The 23,658-nt window shown below is 34.1% G+C and overlaps 1 protein-coding gene across 3 annotated transcripts; it reads left to right on the top strand.

Moving 5' to 3' along the window:
* The first annotated feature begins 15,875 nt into the window (after positions 1 to 15,875).
* On the top strand, positions 15,876 to 23,245 carry LOC115987356 (probable polyamine aminopropyl transferase). 3 transcript variants are annotated; one of them, XM_031110876.1, is made up of 8 exons: positions 15,876 to 16,423; positions 16,540 to 16,592; positions 18,742 to 18,843; positions 18,930 to 19,007; positions 20,540 to 20,669; positions 21,037 to 21,089; positions 21,376 to 21,561; positions 22,819 to 23,245. In XM_031110876.1, the coding sequence occupies exons 1-8, from the start codon at positions 16,018 to 16,020 to the stop codon at positions 22,966 to 22,968; spliced, it is 1,158 nt and encodes a 385-aa protein (XP_030966736.1). In that variant the 5' UTR covers positions 15,876 to 16,017; the 3' UTR covers positions 22,969 to 23,245. The 3 variants fall into 3 exon arrangements, with proteins under 3 accessions (XP_030966736.1, XP_030966738.1, XP_030966737.1); XM_031110877.1 differs by having other exon boundaries at positions 15,878 to 16,423; positions 18,742 to 18,801; XM_031110878.1 differs by lacking the exon at positions 18,742 to 18,843.
* Positions 23,246 to 23,658: the final 413 nt, after the last annotated feature.

Below are 23,658 nucleotides of genomic sequence, written 5' to 3'. Positions count from 1 at the left end.
TTTGGTATTTGTTGGGTGGTGGATTTCTGGGTTGATCTGAGTGTGACCGGAGCTGGGTGTGTGCTGTGATGTGTGCGTGGGTTTGGATCGGTGGGTTTCTCAGTGGGTTTCTAGGTTGATCTGGGCGTGACCGAAACTGGGTGTGTGTTGTGATGTGTGCGTGGGTTTGGATCGGCGGAGATCAGAGTGGGTTTGAACTAATGCTTTGATGGGTTTTTTTTTTTTTTTTTTTTTTTTTTTTTTTTTTTAGTTTCTGGGTTTGTGTTCTTGGATTTGACCTTGAGTTCTTGTTGTTCTTGTTCAAGACATACTTAGATCTTAATTCATATAATTTTTAGTTTTAAATTCTGTTTTTTAATTTTTTTTATTTAGTTAAAATTAATAAATTAATTTTTTTAATTTAAACGCCGAGGTATTTTTTATTATTATTTTAATGGCCACATCAGGCCAATAGTGCATGCCGTTTGCCAGCTGTGCAATTTTCGTTACATCAGTAACGGCAGGGACCAAAATAAAAAGCGTTTTTCAGGATATGGACTAAAAACGGTAAAAATAAAATTTAGGGACTAAAATGGGAATCGCCTGAAAATGTAGGGACTAAAATGTGCTTTTCGCCTTTTTTTTTCTTATATCATTTTATTTAACATTTAAATTTAGCCACATCCCCTATATATATATATATATATATATCATTAAATTATTTAAATATCCACTCCTTTTTTTATTTTAAAATTTTTAAAATATAATATTTTGCCTAAATTAAATAAATAAAATTGTCCACATTAAGTGGAGTAGTGCTAGGGAAACACTCATTCTCACACCCAATGCATCAAAGGAAGAATGAAATACAAAACAAATCAAGTTAGAAACACTAAATTAAAAAAATAAATAAAAAAATAAAAAATAACTAATAATGCATATTTAATGTCATAGAATCATCATCAAGTTTTGGAAAACAATAGGTTGCCAATGGGGAGAGAGAGAGAGAGAGAGATGGTATAGGAAAAAACCAATACAAAGTAATAAAGAGTAGATAAAGAAAAAAAATCAAACGTCAATTAGTAATCGTTGATTGGAAAACAAAGAGGTTGTAAGGAGAAGTAAAAAATAAAATAGAGATTACCATGTGGAGAACATTAAAAACTTTATAGTGTAGTAACATAAACCGTTAAATTCACTTAAAAAATTAAATCAACAATCAACAATTAAATACAATCATAGTACTAAATTTAAATTTAAAACTAATCAAACTCTAACTATGGAAACCATATTAATCATAACTAAAAAAGAGATGTTCACTGATAGTAGTAGAAATTACATAAGAAATAAAGTTAGAAAATTTAAAAATCCATTTTTTGACATTTCATTTAACCTTATTTATAATATATTTATAATATATATATATATATATGTATAATTTTCATACAGTATTACTTTTGAAAATCTAATAAACAATGTTACCTTTCATTTATCGTCTTTGTTATGCAAATCATCAGTTAGTAAATATATAATAATGGTAAGAAGCGTTACAAATGAGATCACTAAAAAAAATATATATAAAATTAATTAGCTACTGTCATTATGGAATAGTAGTCTATCATTTTACGCATCTAAAAAAGTGGAATATATAGAGTTTTCTTAAAGTTATGCGTAAAGATTCACTATATGTGTGTGTGTGTGTGTGTAAAGGTAAAAAAAAAGGTATATTTAAGGTTTTTGTTAACTTAAAAACTAATGAAAAACCAATAGTTAATAACTAAAATTATAGTATTAATAAAATATTTAATGAGATTCCTTGTATGAATGTGGTGGTGAGAAAGGAGTGCATAAAGGTCCTACAAGAATATTAAAGAAAAATACGTCAACGTACATGTAATATTTATAAATGATTTCAAGGCTTACATATGAAGGATTGGAATATATGTTCCTTCCATGCCAACAGCTTTGATGGCCCCAAAACTTAAATTCTGCATTTTGATTGAACAGTACACTGAGACAACAAATAATCAAGTGAAGATTATGAAATACAATGCCTAAAAATGAGTGTAGATATTAAAGTATGTAAATGTAGAACTGAAATAGGAAGGAAAATGAGTGTAAATTGTGATGCCCCAATTTGATTGATTGTGTGATATGTGTGGGTGTGTGATGAGTCCCACATCGGGTATTTACTGGGTAGATCTGGACTTTATTAACAACTACAAGGAGCCTTAATTGTGACTAGTCCTTTCGAGGTATAGCCCAGATGTGGCTAGCGTTTTTCCTTGGGTCGTTACATATGATATCAGAACCAGGTTATCTCTAGTAGTGACCTGTTGTTGGACCACTCCAACCAAGGTCTGCATCATCTAGATCATCTCTGGTGGTTGGCCTTGGTCGTGCTTAAAGTCTCGGTTCCCATCTTGTTGATTCCTACCATTGCCAAAGTTGTTGGGAGTGTTCCCAGTATTTTTGCTTCGAGGTGGCATCCTAACCTCTGTTCATTATGCACATAACAAACTAACATGTTATCAAACTTCTAATTAAAAAAAAAAAAAAAAAAAAAAAAAAAAAAAAAAAACTCATCTAGTATAATATTGTCACGCCCCGAACCCAAGTAAGAGTTAAGCACGTGACAATAGCCACACACTTATAAAGTTTACACCCTACAAGTGTGTAAGGCCCTCTTAACAATTAAAGAATTAACCTCAAGAAAATTTCATCAATAAATTTTAAAAATATCCTCAATAAAACAATTCTCAAAAGATCTCCAAATAATAATCTTCCAACATCAAATAAAAATAAACTAAATCCTTTAAATCTAAAGGACTACACAAATGGTAATCTTAAACATAAAAGTTCAAATCTTATTCCATTGATTTCCTAAACTTCACTCATGCGCACATCCCAGCGGAAGCCTAAACATATGCTACTCTTCCTGATCAAAATCTGAAAGGAGAAAGAGGGGGGTGAGTTGACAACTCAATAAGTAACCAAAATCTAAATAAGTTTTATCCAGCAATAGATTTGTAAAATAATAAGATGTAATATGAATCTTCATGTTATAATATGCTATGAGTTTTCAAAAATAGCTAAAGAAGTTTCATAATATGGAAATAATACTTTGCAAAAAGACCACAAACTTTAATCTTACAATTATATCATAGATGATTTAGATAGTAATTAGTTTTCCATATATCAAAAGCTATAACTTACAATAGGTTCCAACAAATGCATAAGCGGTTTTAATGACTCAAAATAGTTAAATATTCAAACGTAATTCATATTCTTAAAAATCTTATAACTATGGTCACGTGATATCCCCGTGACTAGGTATCAGAGTACCAATAAATAACCCTCATTGGTTTGGGTATCAGAGTACCAATGAATAACCCCTATTGAATTGGGTATCAGAATACCAATAAATAACCCTCATTGGTTTGGGTATTAGAATACCAATGAATAACCCCCATTGGCTGGGTATCAGTGTACCAATAAATAACCCTCATTGGCTGGGTATCAGAATACCAATGAATAACCCCCATTGGTTTGGGTATCAGAGTACCAATGAATAACCCCCATTGGCTGGATATCAGAATAAATTCATAGTCAAATTGCTCATAATCATATATATGAAATCATAGTTTCTAACAAAAATATATCTTATTCAAACACACACACACACACACACACACATATATAATCATATATTCAATATTCAAATCTATTTGTGATATTTCTATAATTCTTTACTTTAAATCAATATAGCTAAAAAAAACAATTAAATAAAATACATCATACATTCAGTAATAAGATATGTTTGTGATAATTCTTTACTTGAAATCAGTAATGCAATAGAAATAAAATTGTAATAATTATAAACAATTTTCAGTAATTAAAATACGCAAAATAAAATTAATTAGGATAAGATTACTTACCTCTAAAAGCTATTCCAAAAGAAACTTTTCCCTAACACTTCCTCTAAAATTCTTAGATATCACCTAGAACAATTTTCAAATATTTTTACTCAATAATCAAATAATTTTAAAAAATAACTTATAACGGTACTCGACCAACAGAGACTACTAAAATATCCAATAATTTCACTTTATTATCTCAAAATAAAAAAATAAAAATCCTTGAATTCAATATATATATATATATATATATATACACACTCTACTGCCACTAAAAAAGCCTAGGATAGCTAACATCATTTAGAGTCAAAAGCACTGCCTATACCATCTTCTATAGTTCTACACGTGTTCTTTTTTTTTTTCTTTTTTTTCTTTTTTTTCTACTGCCACTGTCGCCTCTAGTTTTCTCTTAACATGAGGACAATTCTTTGACACAAGATTTTATTGAACTCTATAGTCTATTCTTCATCTACCAAGTCAATAAACAAATAATAATATATTAGAAAGAAATTGATGTTCCTTCTCTACATCAAGCGTTTTTTTTTTTTTTTTTTCATCCATTTGATTCAATTCCTTTAAGAAAATTTCGTAGAACACACCCATGCGGCCATGGCTAAAGAAAGTCTCACTATTGGCTAAAATACGCACATAAGAAAATATTCTAATACCTCATAAAGTCTAAATTTGACAAAAGAATAAGATTTCTTAAGCTTTTACCTCAAGAGTGTAGTCAATTCTTCTCTACTTCAGTCCTTTGAGAAGTCTTCTCTCTCAAAACATCTGTCAGTATATGCTGACTTAAAATTAGACTATATAAACTAGGGTTTCAACCTTATTTTCTAAAAAAACCCCTTAGTAATATTAATTATAAAAGTTGACCCCATAAATAAATTTACTTAAATACCCCTCCTTTTTTTTTTTTTTTTTTTTTTTGGGGTATTACATTCTCCCCCCCCCCCCCCCCTTAAAAGAAGTTTAGTCCTCTAAACTTGACACACCTGAGTCCTCAAAAAGATATGGGTATTTCTCCTTCATTTCATCTTCTAACTCCCATGTAGCCTCTCTCATAGACTGATTCCTCCATTGAACCTTGACATAATGTATGGTACGATGCTTCAACTCTTGCTCCTTCTTGTCCACAATTTTAACTGGTTGCTCTTCATAAGTTAAATCATCTCTTAATTTTAGAGGCTCATAATCCACTACATGACTGGGGTTTGGAACATATTTCCTCAACATTGAGACATGGAAAACATTATGTACCCCTGATAAAGAAGGTGGTAAGGCAAGCCTATAAGCAACTTTACCCATCCTCTCCAAGACTTCAATAGGTCCTACAAAACGAGGGCTCAACTTACCTCGAAAACCAAATCTCATAACTCCTTTGGTAGGTGAAATCCTCAAGAACACATGATCACCCACTTGGAACTCTAATTTCCTTCTTCTAACGTCTGCATAACTCTTTTGCCTACTCTGAGCTGTTTGGAGCCACTATTTAATCACTTGAATTTTATCTACTGTTTGTTGTACAATCTCAAGACCCAACAATCTTCTTTCTCCAACATCATCCCAACATATAGGAGACCTACACTTCCTACCATACAAAGCCTCATATGGTGCTGCTTTAATACTTGCTTGGTAGCTATTATTATATGCAAACTCCACCAAAGGTAGATGTTCATCCCATGAACCTTTGAAATCAATTACACAAGCTCTCAACATATCTTCCAATGTTTGTATAGTTCTTTCTGAAAGTCCATCTATTTGAGGGTGAAAGGCTATGCTAAACTTCAAGTTAGTACCCATTGCCTTATGCACGCTCTCCCAAAATTGAGACAAAAATCTTCGGTCTCTATCAGACACAATGGATACAGGTGCACCATGCAATCTCACTATTTCATTAATATACAATCTAGCTAACCTTTCGAGTGAGAAGTCCACCTTAATGGCCAAAAAGTGTGCAGATCTTGTCAACCAATCCACAATCACCCAAATTGCATCTTTACCGGTAGGGATTCTAGGCAACCCCGTCACAAAGTCCATAGTAATGTCCTCCCACTTCCGTTCTGGAATGGGAAGAGGTTGCAAGAATCCAACTAGTCTTTGATGCTCCATCTTGACTTGTTGACACACTAGACATTTAGCAACATATTGAGCAATCCCCCTCTTCATGTTGTTCCACCAAAAAGTCTCCCTTAAATCCCGATACATCTTAGTGCCTCCTGGGTGTATCGTGTAACTCGTGTTATGAGCCTCCTTTAGAATTTCTGCCTTAAGGTCTGGATCATTTGGTACACAAAGCTGATTACCAAACCTCAAGGATCCATCCTCATGAATGCAAAACTCAGATTAAGAGCCTAGATTTATCAAATCTCTTATCTTTTGCAACCGTGGATCATTACTTTGTGCAATCTTTATCCTTTCAATCAAGGTAGGCTGAACTCTAAGGTTTGCCAGATGTGCCTCTGCTTCATGAAACCGTACTTCTATCCTCATTTTCCTCAAATCTTCCAAGATGTGTTTTTCTGTAGTCAACAATGCTGCCAAATTTCTTGCAGACTTCCTACTTAAGGCATCAGCTACCACATTGGCTTTTCTAGGATGGTAACTAATAGTCAGGTCATAGTCCTTTAATAGCTCCAACCATCTTCTTTGTCTCATATTCAACTCTTTTTTAGTAAAGAGGTACTTGAGGCTCTTGTGGTCAGTGAATATCTCACACTGTTCTCCATACAAATAGTGCCTCCAAATTTTTAGAGCAAAAACCACTGTAGCTAACTCCAAGTCATGTGTGGGATAATTTTGCTCATAACGCTTCAACTGTCTAGAGGCATAAGCCACTACCTTCCCATGCTGCATAAGAACACACCCCAAGCCTTTCTTAGAGGCATCACTATAAATGGTGAAACCCCCACTACCTAAAGGTATGGTGAGAATGGGTGCTAACACCAACCTTCTCTTCAATTCCTGGAAGCTTTCTTCACACTTTCCGGTCCACTCAAACTTAGCTCCCTTTTGGGTCAAGCGAGTCCAAGGCATGGCTAAGTGAGAAAATCCTTCAACAAACCTCCTGTAATAACCAGTCAATCCCAAAAAGCTACAAACCTCTATCACATTGTTCATTCTATTCCATTCTACTACTGCTTCCACTTTCTTAGGGTCAACAGCAATCCCATCTTTAGATACAACATGCTTAAGGAATGCAACACTATCTAGCCAAAATTCACATTTTTTAAGCTTTGCATACAACTTCTTCTCCTGCAATAGTTGTAGTACAAGCCTCAAGTGATTCTCACTCCTCCACACTCTTGGAATATATCAAGATATCATCAATAAAAACCACAACAAATTTATCTAAGAAGGGTTTAAACACCCTATTCATCAAGTCCATAAAGGCTGACAGTGCATTGGTTAAGCCAAAAGGCATCACCAAAAATTCATAATGACCATATCTTGTACGGAAGGCTGTCTTGGGCACATCAGCAGTCTTAATCTTCAATTGATGGTAACTAGAACGAAGATCAATCTTAGAGAAAACTTGTGCTCCTTGGAGTTGATCAAACAAATCCTCTATCCTTGGTAGGGTATTTATTTCGCACTGTCACCCTATTCAGCTCCCTATAATCAATGCAAAGTCGCATGCTCCTATCCTTTTTCTTTACAAACAACACAGGTGCACCCCAAGGGGAAACACTAGGCCTGATGAAGCCTTTGTCAAGCAGCTCTTGCAACTGTGCTTTTAATTCCCTTAAATCAGCAGGTGCCATTCGGTATGGGGCTTTAGAAATTGGGCTAGAACCTGGTAATAGGTCAATAGAAAACTCTATCTCCCTATTTGGTGGTAACCCTTAGAAGTCTTCTGGAAACACATCTGGAAACTCTCTCACTACAGGAATGTCTTCCAACTTCAATTCACCTTGTTATGTGTCTCTCACAGTGGTCAAATATCCTTTACACCCTTTCTTCATCATACGTCTAGCTTGTAAAGCTGAAATCACCCTTGGAGAAGTACATGCCCCACTTCCCACAAAGCAGAACTCAATCTCGCTAGGTACTTGGAAAATTACCTTCTTTCTATGACAATCAACTATGGCATAATGGGCAGCCAACCAATCCATCCCAAAGACTATGTCAAAATCCCACATCTCCAACAATGTTAGATCTGCTAGTAACTCTCTATCTGCTATTTTGACAACACAAGACTTGCAAACACTATTAGTAACTACTACACCCCCAACAACTCTAGCAATGGTAGGAATCAGCAAGATGGGAACCAAGAATTTAGGCACGACCAAGGCCAACCACCAGAGATGATCCAGATGATGCAAACCTTGGTTGGAGTCGTCCAACAACAGGTCACTATTGGAGACAACCTAGCTAGGATGATGGAGCAATGTTGAGGTCATCATGGTGGGATGATTGAATTCAAGAGGTTGTCTCCTCCAGTTTTTGAGGGGACTACTGAGCCTATGGAAGCAGAAAAATTGATCATTGAGATGGAGAAAGTATTTAGAGTTCTTGAATGCTCTGAGGGTGAGAAAGTGGCTTATGCAGCTTATATATTGCGTGGAGATGCTTATGACTGGTAGTGGCTGGAAAAAGAAAAACGTGGCCAAGAGACTGAGCCTTGGAGTTGGGAGCTATTTAAGTCTATATTCTATGAGAAATATTTTCCTAAGAGCATCCGTTTTCAAAAGGAAAAAGAGTTTATCAAGTTAACACAAGGTAACATGACAGTTGCTCAGTATGAAGCAGAATTTTCTAGGTTAGCCAAATTTGCTCCGACAATAGTGGTGGATGAAGAATCTAAGGCTCGAAGGTTTGAAGATGGATTAAGGTTCCGAATTAAGCAAGGAGTTGTGCCCTTTGAGTTGACTACCTTTAGGGTGGTGGTGAGTAAGGCTTTACTAGTGGAGATGCATAGTCAAATTGTCCATAATCATATATATAAAATCATAGTTTCTAACAAAAATATATCTTATTCAAATACGTATATATAATCATATATTCAAAAATCAAATATATTTGTGATATTTTTATACTCTTACTTTAAATCAATATAGCAAAAAAACAATTAAATTAAATAAATCTTATTTTCAATGCTCATATTTATTGGTATTCCGATACCCAAACCAATGGGGGTTATTCATTGATATTTTGATATCCAAACTAATGGGGGTTATTCATTGATACTCTGATACCCAGCCAATGGGGGTTATTTATTGGTACTTTGATACCCAGCCACAAGAATATAGCGTGACTAGAGTCATAAGATTGTTAAGAATATGAATTACGTTTGAATATTTAACTATCTTGAGTCATTAAAATTGTTTATGTATTTTTGGAACCTATTGTAAGTTATAGTTTTTGATATATGGAAAACTGACTACTTTCTAAACCATCTATGATATAATTGTAAGATTAAAGTATGTGATCTATTTGCAAAGTATTATTTTAAGATTATGAAACTTCTTTAACTTTTTTTGAAAACAATAGCATATTATAACTTTTAAAGATTCATATTACATCTTATTACTTTACAGACCTATTGTTGGATAGAACTTATTCGGATTTTGGTTACTTATTGAGTTGTCAACTCACCCCCCTCTTTCTCCTTTCAGATTTTGATCAAGAAGAGTAGCATATGTTTGGGCTTCCATTGGGATGTGTGCATGAGTGAAGTCCAGGAAATCAATGGAATAAGATTTGAACTTTTATGTTTAAGATTACCATTTGTGTAGTCCTTTTGATTTAAAGGATTTAGTTTATTTTTATTTGATGTTGAAAGATAATTATTTGGAGATCTTTTGAGAATTGCTTTATTGAGGATATCTTAAATTTATGATGAAATTTTCTTGAGGATAATTCTTTAATTGTTAAGACTCCCCCACTTAAATCCCTAACGTCCTCGTTAGGGCCCACTTTGTGGGTAGTGTCTTTGAGCCCACACGGGGTTACCGGGTCGGCTCTGATACTATATGTAATGACTCAAGAAAAAGCGCTAGCCACATCTGCGCTATACCTCGAAAGGACTAGTCACAATTAAGGCTCCATGTAGTTGTTAATAAAGCCTAGATCTACCCAGTAAATACCCAGTGTGGGACTCATCACACACCCACACATATCACACAATCCATCAAATTGGGGCATCACAATCTAGATAAAAAGAATTTTATAAATTCAAAGTTAGCGTCATGCTAGGTGAAAACTTTAGAGGACTGTAATTAAGTTGTTTCAAGTGTTTTTAATTAAATTTTAATAATACAAAAAGATCTATTCCTTTAAAGATAGAGATTAGTATTATAAATAGGATGAGGAAATTTTATTGTATTATGCTTTTTGGAAACATAATTTCTACCAAACTCAGTTGGCTAATTTGTACATTTCCAAGTCAATTGAGCACATTTTGCATGGTATTCGTTTGCTGTTTTAAATCTGCTTTTATTATTGGAGTTTTAATATCTTATTTTAACCTTATAAATATTTATCTATCTAATAATATAGTATTTTTTTTATTTCCCATGTGTATGTTTAATAGTTACAGCAAATATATGATTGCTGTTTTAAATCTACTTTTATGCTTGGAGTTTTAATATCATTGAACAATTTCTTATTCTTTGATGCCCCAATTTGATTGATTGTATGATATGTGTGGGTATGTGATGAGTCTCACATCAGGTATTTACTGGGTAAATCTGGGCTTTATTAACAACTACAAGGAGCCTCAATTGTGACTAGTCCTTTTGAGGTATAACACAAATGTGGCTAGCGCTTTTCCTTGGGTCATTACATATGGTATTAGAGCCGGCCCGATAACCCCGTGTGGGCTCAAAGACATTACCCACAAAGTGGGCCCTAACGAGGACGTTAGGAATTTAAATGGGGGAGATTGTGATGCCCCAATTTGATTGATTGTGTGATATGTGTGGGTGTGTAATGAGTCCCATATCGGGTATTTACTGGGTAGATCTGGACTTTATTAACAACTACAAGGAGTCTCAATTGTGACTAGTCCTTTTGAGGTATAACGCAGATGTGGCTAACGCTTTTCCTTGGGTCGTTACATTTTGTCACATTATATTTTCCTCACTTAAAGTTGTATTTAGTTTGAAAAGGTCTACTTGAAGGCAGCAATTGATCGTTTTTGCCTAAAAAGAGTGCCATAAAAGAACATTACCTCTCATAGTTGTATTTATTGTGACTTACCTATTATTGTTTGTCCAACACAACATGTACCTTCTCTTTAGCTACGACATTGGAAAATGTGCCCTAAGATCACGTCCCTTTAACCAACCTTGGAGGATGGCATAATGTTAGAACTCTTTCCTAACAATAAGGGGGAATGTTTACTAATAGGGAATACTTTCACCATCCCAAAATTTGGCTAACACACTAAGTCTTCAGGTACAAAGGCATCGTTAGACAATAAATAATCTTTAGGTCCCATGAGCATCGTTAGGCCTCATGTGTACCTTCAGGTGTCCCCAAGGTTCATCAGGCACCCCAAAGATCGTTAGGCCCCCTGAGTGCTCACCAACATCTGTGACAATGGTAATATTTACTTGTTTGATACAAAAAAATGGCAGACGAAGCAATGCATTACTGACGACCCTTCATACTTAGCTCCACACCGTTTACATGTTCTCCACACTAGTATTTCCATATGGAAAGAACTTTCACACCACGCCCAAAGATCTTTCTACACGTTCGTATCCTCCAAACATGGAAAGTTAGGCCCAGGTATCTTAGAGAATTAACTTCATACTCTTCCGTTCGTATCCTCCAAACATGGAATGTTAGGCTGAAGGATCTCAAAGCATTAACTTCATACTCTTCCTATAAGGAAAGAGCCTACATTCATAGGATCTTGGTCAATTCTATACCACTTTATAAGTATCATCCCCCTCCTTTCCAAGGTACGTAGAATTTCCTTGCTCTCATATGTTTGGAGTTATTAGAGATTATTCAATCCCACATGTTGATCTTTGGTCTAATTAATATCTTGTTCCCCTTTGCAAGTCCTCAAATTGACAACCCCTTAAAGGTTTGAATTGTGTTCTAGGTAGATTGCTTGTAGTTCTCTTTCCAACTTACTTTCTTACTCATACTTTCATAATTTTTTTTATAAGACTTATGTTTTCATATTTTTTTTATAATACTTATACTTTCATAATTATAATATTAATAAAAAAATGCAACTTTGTTTTGGTTAAGTGATTAAACTTTTAGTAAAACTAGCTAAATTCCTGCACAATATGCGGTGCAACTTATTATTAGTTTTCTCCAATATTTCAATAGGTTTGCCAAGAATATTATAGGTTAATTGGTTGGTACCTCAATTTCCAATAGAGATATTCATGATTCATATCCCCAAACTATTGATGTATAAAAAAAAATTTTGAATAAATTTCCTTGTAAAAAATTGTAATATTTAGTTATTTTATAGAAAAAATAGAAATGATACTACGTGTGTGTGTTCACAAATTGAAAATTGCATGATATAGTGGTTAATATAGATAAGCATGTTTCATGCCTAATAAAAAAATGCATATATCCTTCAATTATTGTTTCTCATATAAATGTAGAAAAATTATATTAAACACACACACACACACACATATATTACATGTGATTGAAAGTAGTTAGGAAATTTAAAGGACTAAGATTTATTTTAGTGCATTTACAAATATTAAAATTTTTTTTTTATGACTCTTGTGTCAATTGTTGTCAAAGCAACTAAACATGAGTAAGAATGTCGTATTCTAAATTTATTATTATCATTCCAACTAAAAATTATCTCTTAGATAGAATTTATAAAATAATGATATAAATTCATTTGATATAAATAATTAATGCACAACTATAGATAATTAATATAAGCATTTACTCTACTGGCTAATTTAATGAACTAATACTTTAGTATAAATGCAAACTTTGTTGATTTAGAACCCTAAATAAAGAGAACTTTAAAGAATGCTCCACATGGCACAAATGCTAGAATTTTCTTTTTGAGATTTTTTTTTTTTTTTTTTTGGCATTTAGAGAATTAAAATATACAAATGCTAGAATTTTTGTTCTCATTAAATTAAAAGACGCTGTTGTAAAGTTGTGATTTCCAACTAGTTTGTGTTGGCTTTAATTCCATGCCAAATTTTATTGTAATTTCTTCAATTATTTTCCTTGTATGTATGTGGGTTTATTTGTAAGGGATAAGTGTGAGAGATCGATGAAGAATCAAGCTTCAAAAAATGAATCAGTGCAGTTCACGAGTAGCAACCCGCGAAAAGGCCACGTGTGAAGCACATGACTGAAAGCTGAAGAGTCGCAGCAGGCTGTTAAGTTTGCAAGTGTTTCGCGAGAAGAGTCATCCTGTGAAGTACCCGCGAAACATCTTATTTGGCAAAAAGTAAATTTGCTTTACAAAATTCTTTATCCACACTATAAATACCATCATTACCCACGAATTGTAAGGAGTGTTTTTCAGAAAAAAACCCCAGCAAATATACTTGAGAGTTAGAGATTGTTATACCCACAATCATCTACACATTTCCTTGTGATTTTCCTCAACTTCTACCTCTCCATCTCTAGATCCTTGAGAGATTGTTAGCCCAAACACTTACCACACCCATGCTGAATGTTAAGTGAGATTTTGGTGTTGTTAGGAAGCATTGGAATGAGTCATTCATTGGCAGATGCAATCAGGCTGAATTGCGGGATCTGGAAAGCTAGAAAACACAAGACTCCGAGAAGTCCGTTGGTAGCAGGAGCTTGGAGGGCTCGAGTACATGGGGTAGACTAGGTTTGGAAGGTATTTTGTTATTCGTGTACTCCAACTTTATTCTCTAGTGGATCGATTTTGACTTGGAGGGTCGCGGAAAGGTTTTTTGCCGAGTTCTTCGATTTTCTCTTCGATATCACGCCTTGGTGTTATCTTGTGTTTGCATCTCTCTTTCCTACTCTTTAAGCTTTTATTTTTTTTGTTGATAATGAATGAATATGGCTTAGGGTAGTGTTATCAGTTCATTGCGCACATTTACTCTTATTCTGCACTTTGTTTGAGTTAGAGTAAAAACAATCTAACCGTAATTTTTAATTGGGGATCTAAACAAGCTCTTGTATTTCAGCACAAATTCGAGCTTTCAGCTATGATTTTCATGGTTAACACTTTAGGACAAATCAATAAGTTGGTTTTAATTTCCAAGAGAGGAATAGACAAAAAAGAAAGAAATAAAATAGAAGAAGGGCTAAATTAACGGTGGGTAATGTGGAAACATTAGTCAATTGTGTTATTGGGTAGATGAGGAGTTTAGAATCCAAATGCAAAATGTTTCAGCTTTCGCGTAAAGTGGATTGAGTAGACTAAAATTAACCAAAGTGGGCCCAACAAGCCGAATCGGTCGAATTGGACTGAATTGGTTTAAATGGACCAAAATTGACTAAAATAGACTAAAGTTGACCAAAATCTAATGCAGCTCAACATAAGCATAACAATAATATATATATATATATATATATAAAACCGAAACCTCTGAAACTCTCACAATTTTCCACATCATCATTTTAATTTATAAAAAAATTTTAATTTTTTAAACTAAATAGTGAGAGAGTCCTAACAGGAGTCTTTCTCTTCTTCTTTTTTCCTTAATCCTAAAGTTTAAAAAAAAAATTTAAATCTAATTTAAAAATATAAAGTTTCATCCGACTAAAATTGTATGGCCGCAAAACCTAGCTACTCCTCTCACGCTTTTATACGCTTTTATTGAGAATTACAGTCGGAAAACATAAAACCCAACAAAAACTTGGTACTCTCTCTTCTCTGTTTGCAATCTCTACTACTTTTTATTTTTATTTTTTATTTTTAACTTTTGCATTGCTACAAGTGTTGTAGAGGATCCAAAAGAAGTATATATGAAGCCCTAGAAAGCCTTGACATCTAATTATGTATTATGCAGTTATGATTACAATGCGATTCAAATCTTATTGCTAAAGACCAGCAACAGAGCCTATTGATTGTCTGTGCATGGTTTGTATCAGTTTTACGGGTCATGTTAACGAGTGTCGTAGGGCATTGGTTAACAATCCAATTAAAGAAATTTTTTATGGGAAAAGAAAAAAAACAATTAATGTTTTGACAGTTTTTTTCATTTCCCATAAAAGTGATGTCAAAACTTTTTTAAAATGAATTCTTAACCAATGCCCCAACGGCACTTGTTAACATTTCCCTATATAATTATTATTTGCAGTTGTGATATAGGAATTTGAGTTAGAGAACATGCAACCCTTTAATTTGAAGTTAGGAATTTGCTTTTGATAATCAAGTGTGCTATTCATAAATCACCGTTGAATTTCCAATAAATCTCTACAAATTCTGAAGCACAATTATTTCTTATGATAATCCCCCTTTGGTTCTTAAATCTTTTGGTATGTGGCTATAAATGTTCCACAAATTAAATTCATATACAAACTAAGGCACATTTATTTCTTATGACAATCCCCTTTTGGTTCTTAAAATTTTTGGTATGTGGTTATATATCTTGACAAGTTCTAAAATTATCTTGAGCTTCTTTAGTTTATGAATCTTTGTTTTCATGGTTGATTGATTTTTTTTTTCCCCTTCACAGGAAGGATTTTGTCTTGAATGTTGTTGGTGTAATGCCAAATGAACTACTTTGAATTTCTTCTTCAATAGGTATGATTTTATGTTTTACGGTTACAATGACGATAGACATGGGATGAGTACCAATAGTAAAGATGAGATAACTAGATTTATCTCAAGATAACAATTGAGTTAAAGCAAAATTTTACATAGAAGTTAAAAGTAGTAATTACTGTGCAAAAAGAGAATGAAGATCAAAACTGACATGGTATCTTTCTGATAAATTACATATAGGACCTTGATGAGTTGTAACTACTATACTTCAGCTTAGATACTACCGAACATAAATATTATGTGACGTTAAGAGCCCTTCATCTTGTTTTTTGCATTTAGGCAGGAGCAGCCGTGTATAACAGAACAGTAGTTCTGGATAGGGCTTTTGTGCTGGGAATGTTCATGTAAAGGATAACAAACTCTATTGCCGAGTCTGCCGTGTATTGTACTTTGTTGAGTGACTGTATCTCCATGTCAGGATATGTATTGGGTTTGAGGGGTTTTCAGCCTCTTCACCCAATCATCAATATCAGCCTCAGCCAAGGAAAGGGAAATGGGTCAAGCTTCTCTTTACTCACCAACTCCAACTATGTCTTTTCCAATTCCATTTCAAAACAACTAGTATTATCATTATGGACCTCTCCAACTATAGCTACAACATCATCATCATCATGTACTCCAAAACTAAAGAGCCAAGCAACAAAGTCCCAGGCTGGTTCTTCTTCATGGCCCCAACAACAAAGTCAAAAACAAGAAGAAGAAGAGGAAGAAGAAGAAGAAGAAGAGTTTCAATTAGTGACAGCAATAAGAAGCCAATTCAACGACATTTTAATTCTCGATACTCCAAATTCCAGGATGCTGCTTCTCGACGCTACTCGTAAACTCTCTCATAATAAAAGTCTAGTTATTAAAACAACTTCACTCACCCCTACTCTTTGAGTTCACTTCTAACCCAGTTGTCTTTCTGTGTTTTCTTTATATTGATGCGTGCAGATAATGTTCATAGCATTCTTTACAAGGACCAGAAATGGACTGGTTCCTATTGGGTATGTCAAGCTTCTCTCTTTCTTTATTGTTTCCTTTATTTGTTTGAATATGATAATTGAAACCAGATAATTGCTGCCAATTAAGCATATTAATTTAATTAATTATGCAAATTATTAGATTGTGTCCTCCTTTTGGTTTTATTGTTGACAAAAATATTCATGATATTCCTTTTTCTGGGCTCGGTATTGAAGTTTTACTTGGTGGTCATAACTCATAAGCCTCTTATATATAGCAGGCAGTGTGAGAGTTCTAATGTCAATAAGTTGGATATGCATATTTTTTCTTTCAATCAATTTCCTATGTACTCTTGGCATCTTAAGCAATTAGTATAATTGTTGTTTAGTAGTGTGCTGATGAGGATATTGTTTATCCTTTTTTTTTTTCATTTTGTAATAAAATATCTTCACCTTTTGTCTTTCAAATTTGATATATGGGTTTCGCCAATTGTTTCCCCAATGTCGTATCATAATCTCACAATTGAACAAAAATTCTAGTTTGAATAGTAGAGGGGAAAGTAGTTCTTAGTACCATCTGGTGAAGAGCACAATTGAACATTATAACTCTCTTGCACTAGAGTACCTTTTGTGGTAGATTTTGTCTTTTGTCTTATCTCTCATAACCTGCTTGGTCTCAATACTTTTATTTGAAATATATTTGTCTCAAGAGTGATGAGCTGGATCCTAAGGCTTTCACTGGATTTTCTTGAGGCTTCAGCCAGAGAGAGAGGATGAATAGGATTGAAATCTGCTTAAGATAACTTTTGGCTTCATTGATGTAATTTTTCTTGAGCATGTCTACTACTAATCAGATCTCATGTCTCTTCTAGGCTTCTAGCAAATTGGTACTTGAGAAGGTGGAAGGGAATGGACAATGTACTTGTTTCTGTTGTTTTTTGACTTTCCAATTAGAAAATCGCCTAATTTTTTGCCAATAATGCTATTAAGCATGTTGGCATATTCACAAGTGAGTGATGTGGTTGTTTAAGTAGTAAAGTCTCATATTGGATAATAATGACAAGAGTGAGTAGTTAATAACATAATTGGGTCCATTGGCTATAGCTTTTGGTCAAGTGGTGCCCCGATATATTATATTAACTCCTCAATTGGAATCTTTCCAAGGTGTTATCTGCCCAACAAAGTAGATAGGAGTGTACACTAAATAATAACCAGAAACTAGTCAACTACTGTCACCAGGCAACCATGCGTAGTTGTCTGCACAAAGATAGATCCCCTTTCGGTTGATACAATATCTCATGAAGGTCATGAAGAGTGGGTGAAAAGAGAATTGTGTAAATTTCATCCTTCAAACTTACTAATAAATAAAAAGGGGGAAAAAGAGTATAGGATGTGAGAGAGAGAATCCATAATGACTAATTAATTATCTTAAGTTATAGAGTTCCTACTACTTATGTTTCCTCTTGACACCACATGCTCTCAGTCCTGCTTTCCATGTCCTGAAGTTTTCCTTTTATTGTATGATGTGGCAGAGTCTTTAACTTTGCCATGTAGACGATAAGTGAATGGTTCATTTACATGGTTTTCTTCCTTAACTGATGTGTTTTCCTTGGGAAGTTGAGGAAAAGAAAAAAGCTTTTTTCTGGTGTTTGATGCCACTCCATGCATCCTTTGGAGTAGTCTCAAAATTTCAAGAAGAATATTGTATTTTATGATCTTTGGGATCTATTCATCTGATAAGACGCTAAGAATTCTCATAACAAAAAAATGTATGATAAGCTTTTTACAACTTTTTAGAGGGCAATGGATTTTTTTTTTTTTTTAATGACATGGAACCTCACCAAGGCAGGGCCCCTTGGACCCATCCCTATGAGTAATTCACAGATACACGACTCCACCCACCAGAAAAAAAATATCATATTATACTACCAATCTCAGGTGTCCATTCGATGTTAAAAATCATTCAAATGTTTAATTTTATGTTAAGGTTATCACTGCCTGATTATTTTTCTCAAATTCTTTGTACTTGGAGAAATAAAGAATTCAGCCATGAGGAAGTTACATCCTGCTCGTTTACCCTCACTCTCTGTGCAAACATTTATGTGTGCTTTTGTGTGTGTGTGTGCATGTCTTTTAATTGAAAAATAAAATTCCTTTCCATTGATGGGTTCTTTGAATGTGTTGCATTATACAGGATGAGTTTGCTAGCTTGCCGGCTATTGTCCCAAAAGGTCCCATTGCTATCTTTGGTTTGGTAACTCTTTGGAATAATGTGGATATCTTCTTTGAGATTATTGTAATATATATATATATATATATATATATATCTTTCTGAACCAAACTTGTTATTTCATGAATGAAATATTATTCTAATTGTGTCAGGGTGGCGGAACTACTGCTCGTCTAATGCTTGACTTGTGGCCATCATTGCAACTTGAAGGCTGGGAGATTGATGAAATTGTAGGGTACACTAAGTATCTTGTCCAATAGATTTATACAAATATATATTTTTTAAAATAATGGTTTTCCATCATAATTTGCTTTCTTCCTAGTAAAATATTTTTTTGTCTTTGATTGTGCTGTGGTAGTTATTGTTTTTGTAGTTATTTTCTGTAGGATGTAGAGATGTTGGATTTTTTAATTAACAAAGAAATATGGGACACTGTTGGTTTTGCTTACTAACTATCAGTAATGCACTTCAAAATTTTGAGATCCCAAAGACCAGTCAACTTAATAATTTAAATTTCTTAAGGCTATATATATTATAAAGATCTGGGACCAACTTCAAGCTTAAAGATCCCAGAAATTACATTGATCAACTAATCTTTTAAAGGAATCCCACAAAAAACCTCTCACAATGTGCTAGTTATACCACCCAGAAATTCTGATTTGAGAAGCATTGGCCTGGATTCTCTTAAAATGTCAATATCTTAATAAAGTGCATCCACTGACATACACCATATATCTATGAACCTCTAAAACTTATTGGTCTCTTGATCTATTGTCATATGAAAAGCTCAAGAAGGTATTAGTACTAAGAGGGAATCACCTAGTTCTTCCTACTAGGGTATTTCTTTAAAATAATGAAATGAACAATACATCATAGAACTTCTCTCAAGAATATATGCAGTGTTGACTGTTTATGCACACTGTTTGAAGCTGCTTCTGTATTGTTAGAAGTATTAGGATTCCCAATAACTTAAACTTTTGGGACAATCAATAATTTAAAATGGTATCAAAGTAAAAGATCCTAAGTTCGATCATTGTCCTCTCTACTCTACCTCCCATTTAAATTCTCATGTGTTGGGCCTCACTTATTAAAAGGTATTTTGAGCCCACACATGAGGGAGACTGTTAGAAATATGTAGTTAAATGATTAAATTTACCATATCTCATAGCTTAAGCTTTTGGGACTATCAATAATTTAACATGTATTATTGCAACTTCACTATTTCATAGTCTATTGCAGTAATGTCTAAAAAGTAAGAAAAAAGATTAATGAGCCTATTTCAATTAGCAATCTTAATTTGAAATTTATATTCCATGGGAATTTATTTATCGTAAGATATGAAAACACATTGTGCAGCAACATTGAGATTTTATAGGGCCCTCTATTTATTGCTAAGCACTTAGTAAAGGTGCAAGTATAATATTGGCTATTATATTGCAATTATGAAGCACAGTAGTGGTGGAAGGAAAGTTATAATCATTTCAGAGGCTTATAATGGTTTGGATTTTCTAGTTTTCTATCAGCTTTGAAGAAACTTTTTTCTCCTAGCTATAGGATCAAATAAGAGCACTATATGCTGCTTTCCTACTAAGTAACATGGTTTAAAAAACATATTAGCAATAATACTTACATTGGATGTTATTACAGTGGTTTTAATCCAATTGTTTTCTTATACTGATAGCATATCTGCATTAGTTAAATGCTTGAAAGCTTTTGGTTCCCGGGTTGACTGCATCCATAGCTCATAATTTTTCTATTCTAGTTGATTGAGAAATCAAGAGAATATCTTGGGCTTTCGGATCTTGAGAAACGCACTGTAGCTGGTGGCATTCTTAATGTTCATATTGGGGATGCCCTTTCACAGTCAGTTAATGCTTCTGGAGGGTTTGCTGGTGAGATTCCTTTCTGCATTGCTTTTGTATTACCTATTTCATCTCCTTCTGTTTCTTTTTAGGAATTTTTGGATGGTTTAAATTTCGGAACTAGATTTATGTTTTGGGGTACTTCTGTATGGGTTCTGGGTCTTGTTAGTCTCTTGGTGGACTTCTCTACTTATCTTTTAAAAAAAAAAGTAGAACAAAAAAGGTGAAGCATGATTATTGTTTCAATTCTTATAGTTTTTGTCATCTAATTTCATTGCACTTCAATCTCTAGGAAATGCCTCCTTTTACTAACTCATTTCTTCCTTTTCACAAGGATGGCTTTTAGTTGTACTTCGCTCCCCTTTGTCTCACTAAGTTGTGCTTGAAATGATATCAGGCATTGTCGTTGACTTGTTTTCTGGTGGAAAAGTATTGCCGCAGTTGCAAGAGGTTTGTATCTCACTTTTTTACATGAAGGGTTGGGACTTGGCTTTTGACATAATGACATGGTGCCATGGTCTTTGATATTTCCTGTTCAAAAGTTCTCCAACACTGTACAAGTGCTGTTTTAAATTTAAATTTGTTAAAAGTTTCAATCATCTCTTCAATTGTTAATGCACTTCACTGTAATCATCTTGTCCTTTGAGCCAAGGTTCTACACACTCTCTGCTGTCATCCACAAACACTGCTTGACTATTTCTTTGTTGATTTTTCCTTGCTTTCTGATTTTTGGCAGGTTCAAACCTGGTTAGAATTGAATGATAGATTGATGCCAAATGGTCGTCTCATGGTGAACTGCGGTGGCATTGATGAAGCAGCTGATGTGATTGACGGAGTGGTTCGTCCCAAAAATTCTTCAATTGATGGTACCTGGGTGCAAAATTATACTATCAAGGCACTATCCAAAGCATTTCCTGGAAAAGTAGGGATTCTTTCATGAAAATATTATGTTCATTTGTGAACCAACATGGCTGCATCATTTCAAGAAATACATAGTAGTATTACAAAATAAATCAAAAAGGATAAGCGACTTTTACAGAGCATTGAAGAGAAAGTTCATAAAGGAATTTAGGATATGTTTAGTTGTCCAGTGTTATTCAATTTCAATGGTTCCAATCATATTTTGCAAACACATAAAATGCCCCTGTTACAGGCTTTTTTTTTTTTTTTTCCAACTGTTGCACATAGTGATGGTTGAAAGTTGAAACTCTTAAACCTTTCTTAAAATTGTATGCAAAACACAATAAAACATTTTAATTTCAATGGACATTCAAACAGGCCCTTTGCTGCCTGGCCAATTTAGTGTTAAGAAATGGTAGAAAAGGTAATCTTTGATGGTTGAAAATCTTAATCCTTTCATAAAATTGTATGCAAAACACAATAAAACATTTTAATTTTCTTTGGACACTCAAACAGGCCCTTTGCTGTGGGGCCAAGAAATAAAAGAAAAGGTGATCTTTGTTTTAGCGGCCGTAGATATGACTCTTAGACTCTAATTGTGGACCATCTTATGCATTGTTTGATAATAGCATAATTTCACTTAAGAAGCTAATAATAGGTTGATACTAGATTAGAACAGTAGAGAATCTATAGAGAATGGAGAATCAATGGTTAGCTGATGGCTAGTAATTATCAAAACTGAACCTTTGGTGGTTTGCTTGATGACTGTTAAGGGTGGATCAGAGATGATACTCAGTATAACTTTTGTCTCATTAACGATGGTAATGGAGTGGATTTAGTGATAAAAATGATGCAGGACAGAAGAATAGGATTCTTGAAGACACCTTAAGTAATTTAGACTAATAGGACTCAGGACTTCTCAAACAAGAATATCAAGCTTCAATGGGCTAGGCATGTGGACAGGGACAGACATAATAAGATTTTTGTAGGGTTCTTCATTACTCATAATTCTCATATCATATTGTTGAAGTTATGAATTTAATCCAATTGTGACAGAGGAGTAATGGTTGCAGCTTCTTGCTCAAGCTGGTGTCAGTGAGACATTCCTAGCTTGCAGAGTCTGACTAATCATCCAATAGATTGTAAACATTGATTATAAAGGAGCATGTATTAGATTATGATGCGCTTTTCCTTTTCTGTAAGTTTTTGGGTTTCTTGTTATTATTGTCCAGTGCCCCTAAGACAAAAGAAAACTAACAGTTTGAAATTTGAATGACAGTTAAGCTGGAAGAGAAAGCCAAACAGTGAAGGTGAAAATTATCTTGCACTCACAGGACCTTTGCCAGATTTGATTTCATGGTCTGCTATAGTCCCAGATCCACTGAGGACAGCAGTAAAGCAATGGAAGCCTTGTGGAACCTTTTCATGAAAGCCTGCATTGAAACCTCCTTGTGCTGTTTTTGGAGTCATTTCACTAAACCACAATGAATTATGTGACATAAAAGAGAGTTGTGTGTTCTGAGGTTCTATCCAGTGGTTATACTGTTTTCTTTCTATACCCACCCTCTGCTTAAAAGTCCACTGTTCCAGTTATTAAGGAGATGAATTTTAAATGCAATAAGTAGTTGGTTGTAGCTCAATATGTTGCCAAAGTGCTATGTTGTAAATTACTTTTCTAATACAGAGGATCACAGCTAGTGTTATTAAACCCAGCCGGTTGGTTAGACTGGTAACCTTGTGACCTGGCACATTGACCGGTTTGGGTCATCAATTGGATAGGATGTGCACAAGTTCTGGTCAAAACTAGTAAAACCCGGCGGGTTTTAAGCAAATTGTGTGACTTGGCTAGGTTTTTGGAAGCCTTGTGGAACCTTTTCATGAAAGCCTGCATTGAAACCTCCTTGTTCTGTTTTTGGAGTCATTTCACTAAACCACAATGAATTATGTGACATAAAAGAGAGTTGTGTGTTCTGAGGTTCTATCCAGTGGTTATACTGTTTTCTTTCTATACCCACCCTCTGCTTAAAAGTCCACTGTTCCAGTTATTAAGGAGATGAATTTTAAATGCAATAAGTAGTTGGTTGTAGCTCAATATGTTGCCAAAGTGCTATGTTGTAAA

The sequence above is a fragment of the Quercus lobata genome, chromosome 4, assembly GCF_001633185.2.
Source record: "Quercus lobata isolate SW786 chromosome 4, ValleyOak3.0 Primary Assembly, whole genome shotgun sequence".
Lineage (NCBI taxonomy): Eukaryota > Viridiplantae > Streptophyta > Magnoliopsida > Fagales > Fagaceae > Quercus > Quercus lobata.
This window is presented reverse-complemented; position numbering and strand designations above follow the sequence as displayed.

Excerpts from the sequence above, each read along its gene's own strand:
- LOC115987356 (XM_031110876.1), top strand. The coding sequence starts at position 16,018 with ATGTCAGGATATGTATTGGGTTTGAGGGGTTTTCAGCCTCTTCACCCA. Across the intron at positions 18,844-18,929 it reads ATATCTTCTTTGAGATTATT|GGTGGCGGAACTACTGCTCG; the intron begins GTAATATATATA and ends TAATTGTGTCAG. Across the intron at positions 21,562-22,818 it reads CCAAAGCATTTCCTGGAAAA|TTAAGCTGGAAGAGAAAGCC; the intron begins GTAGGGATTCTT and ends TTTGAATGACAG.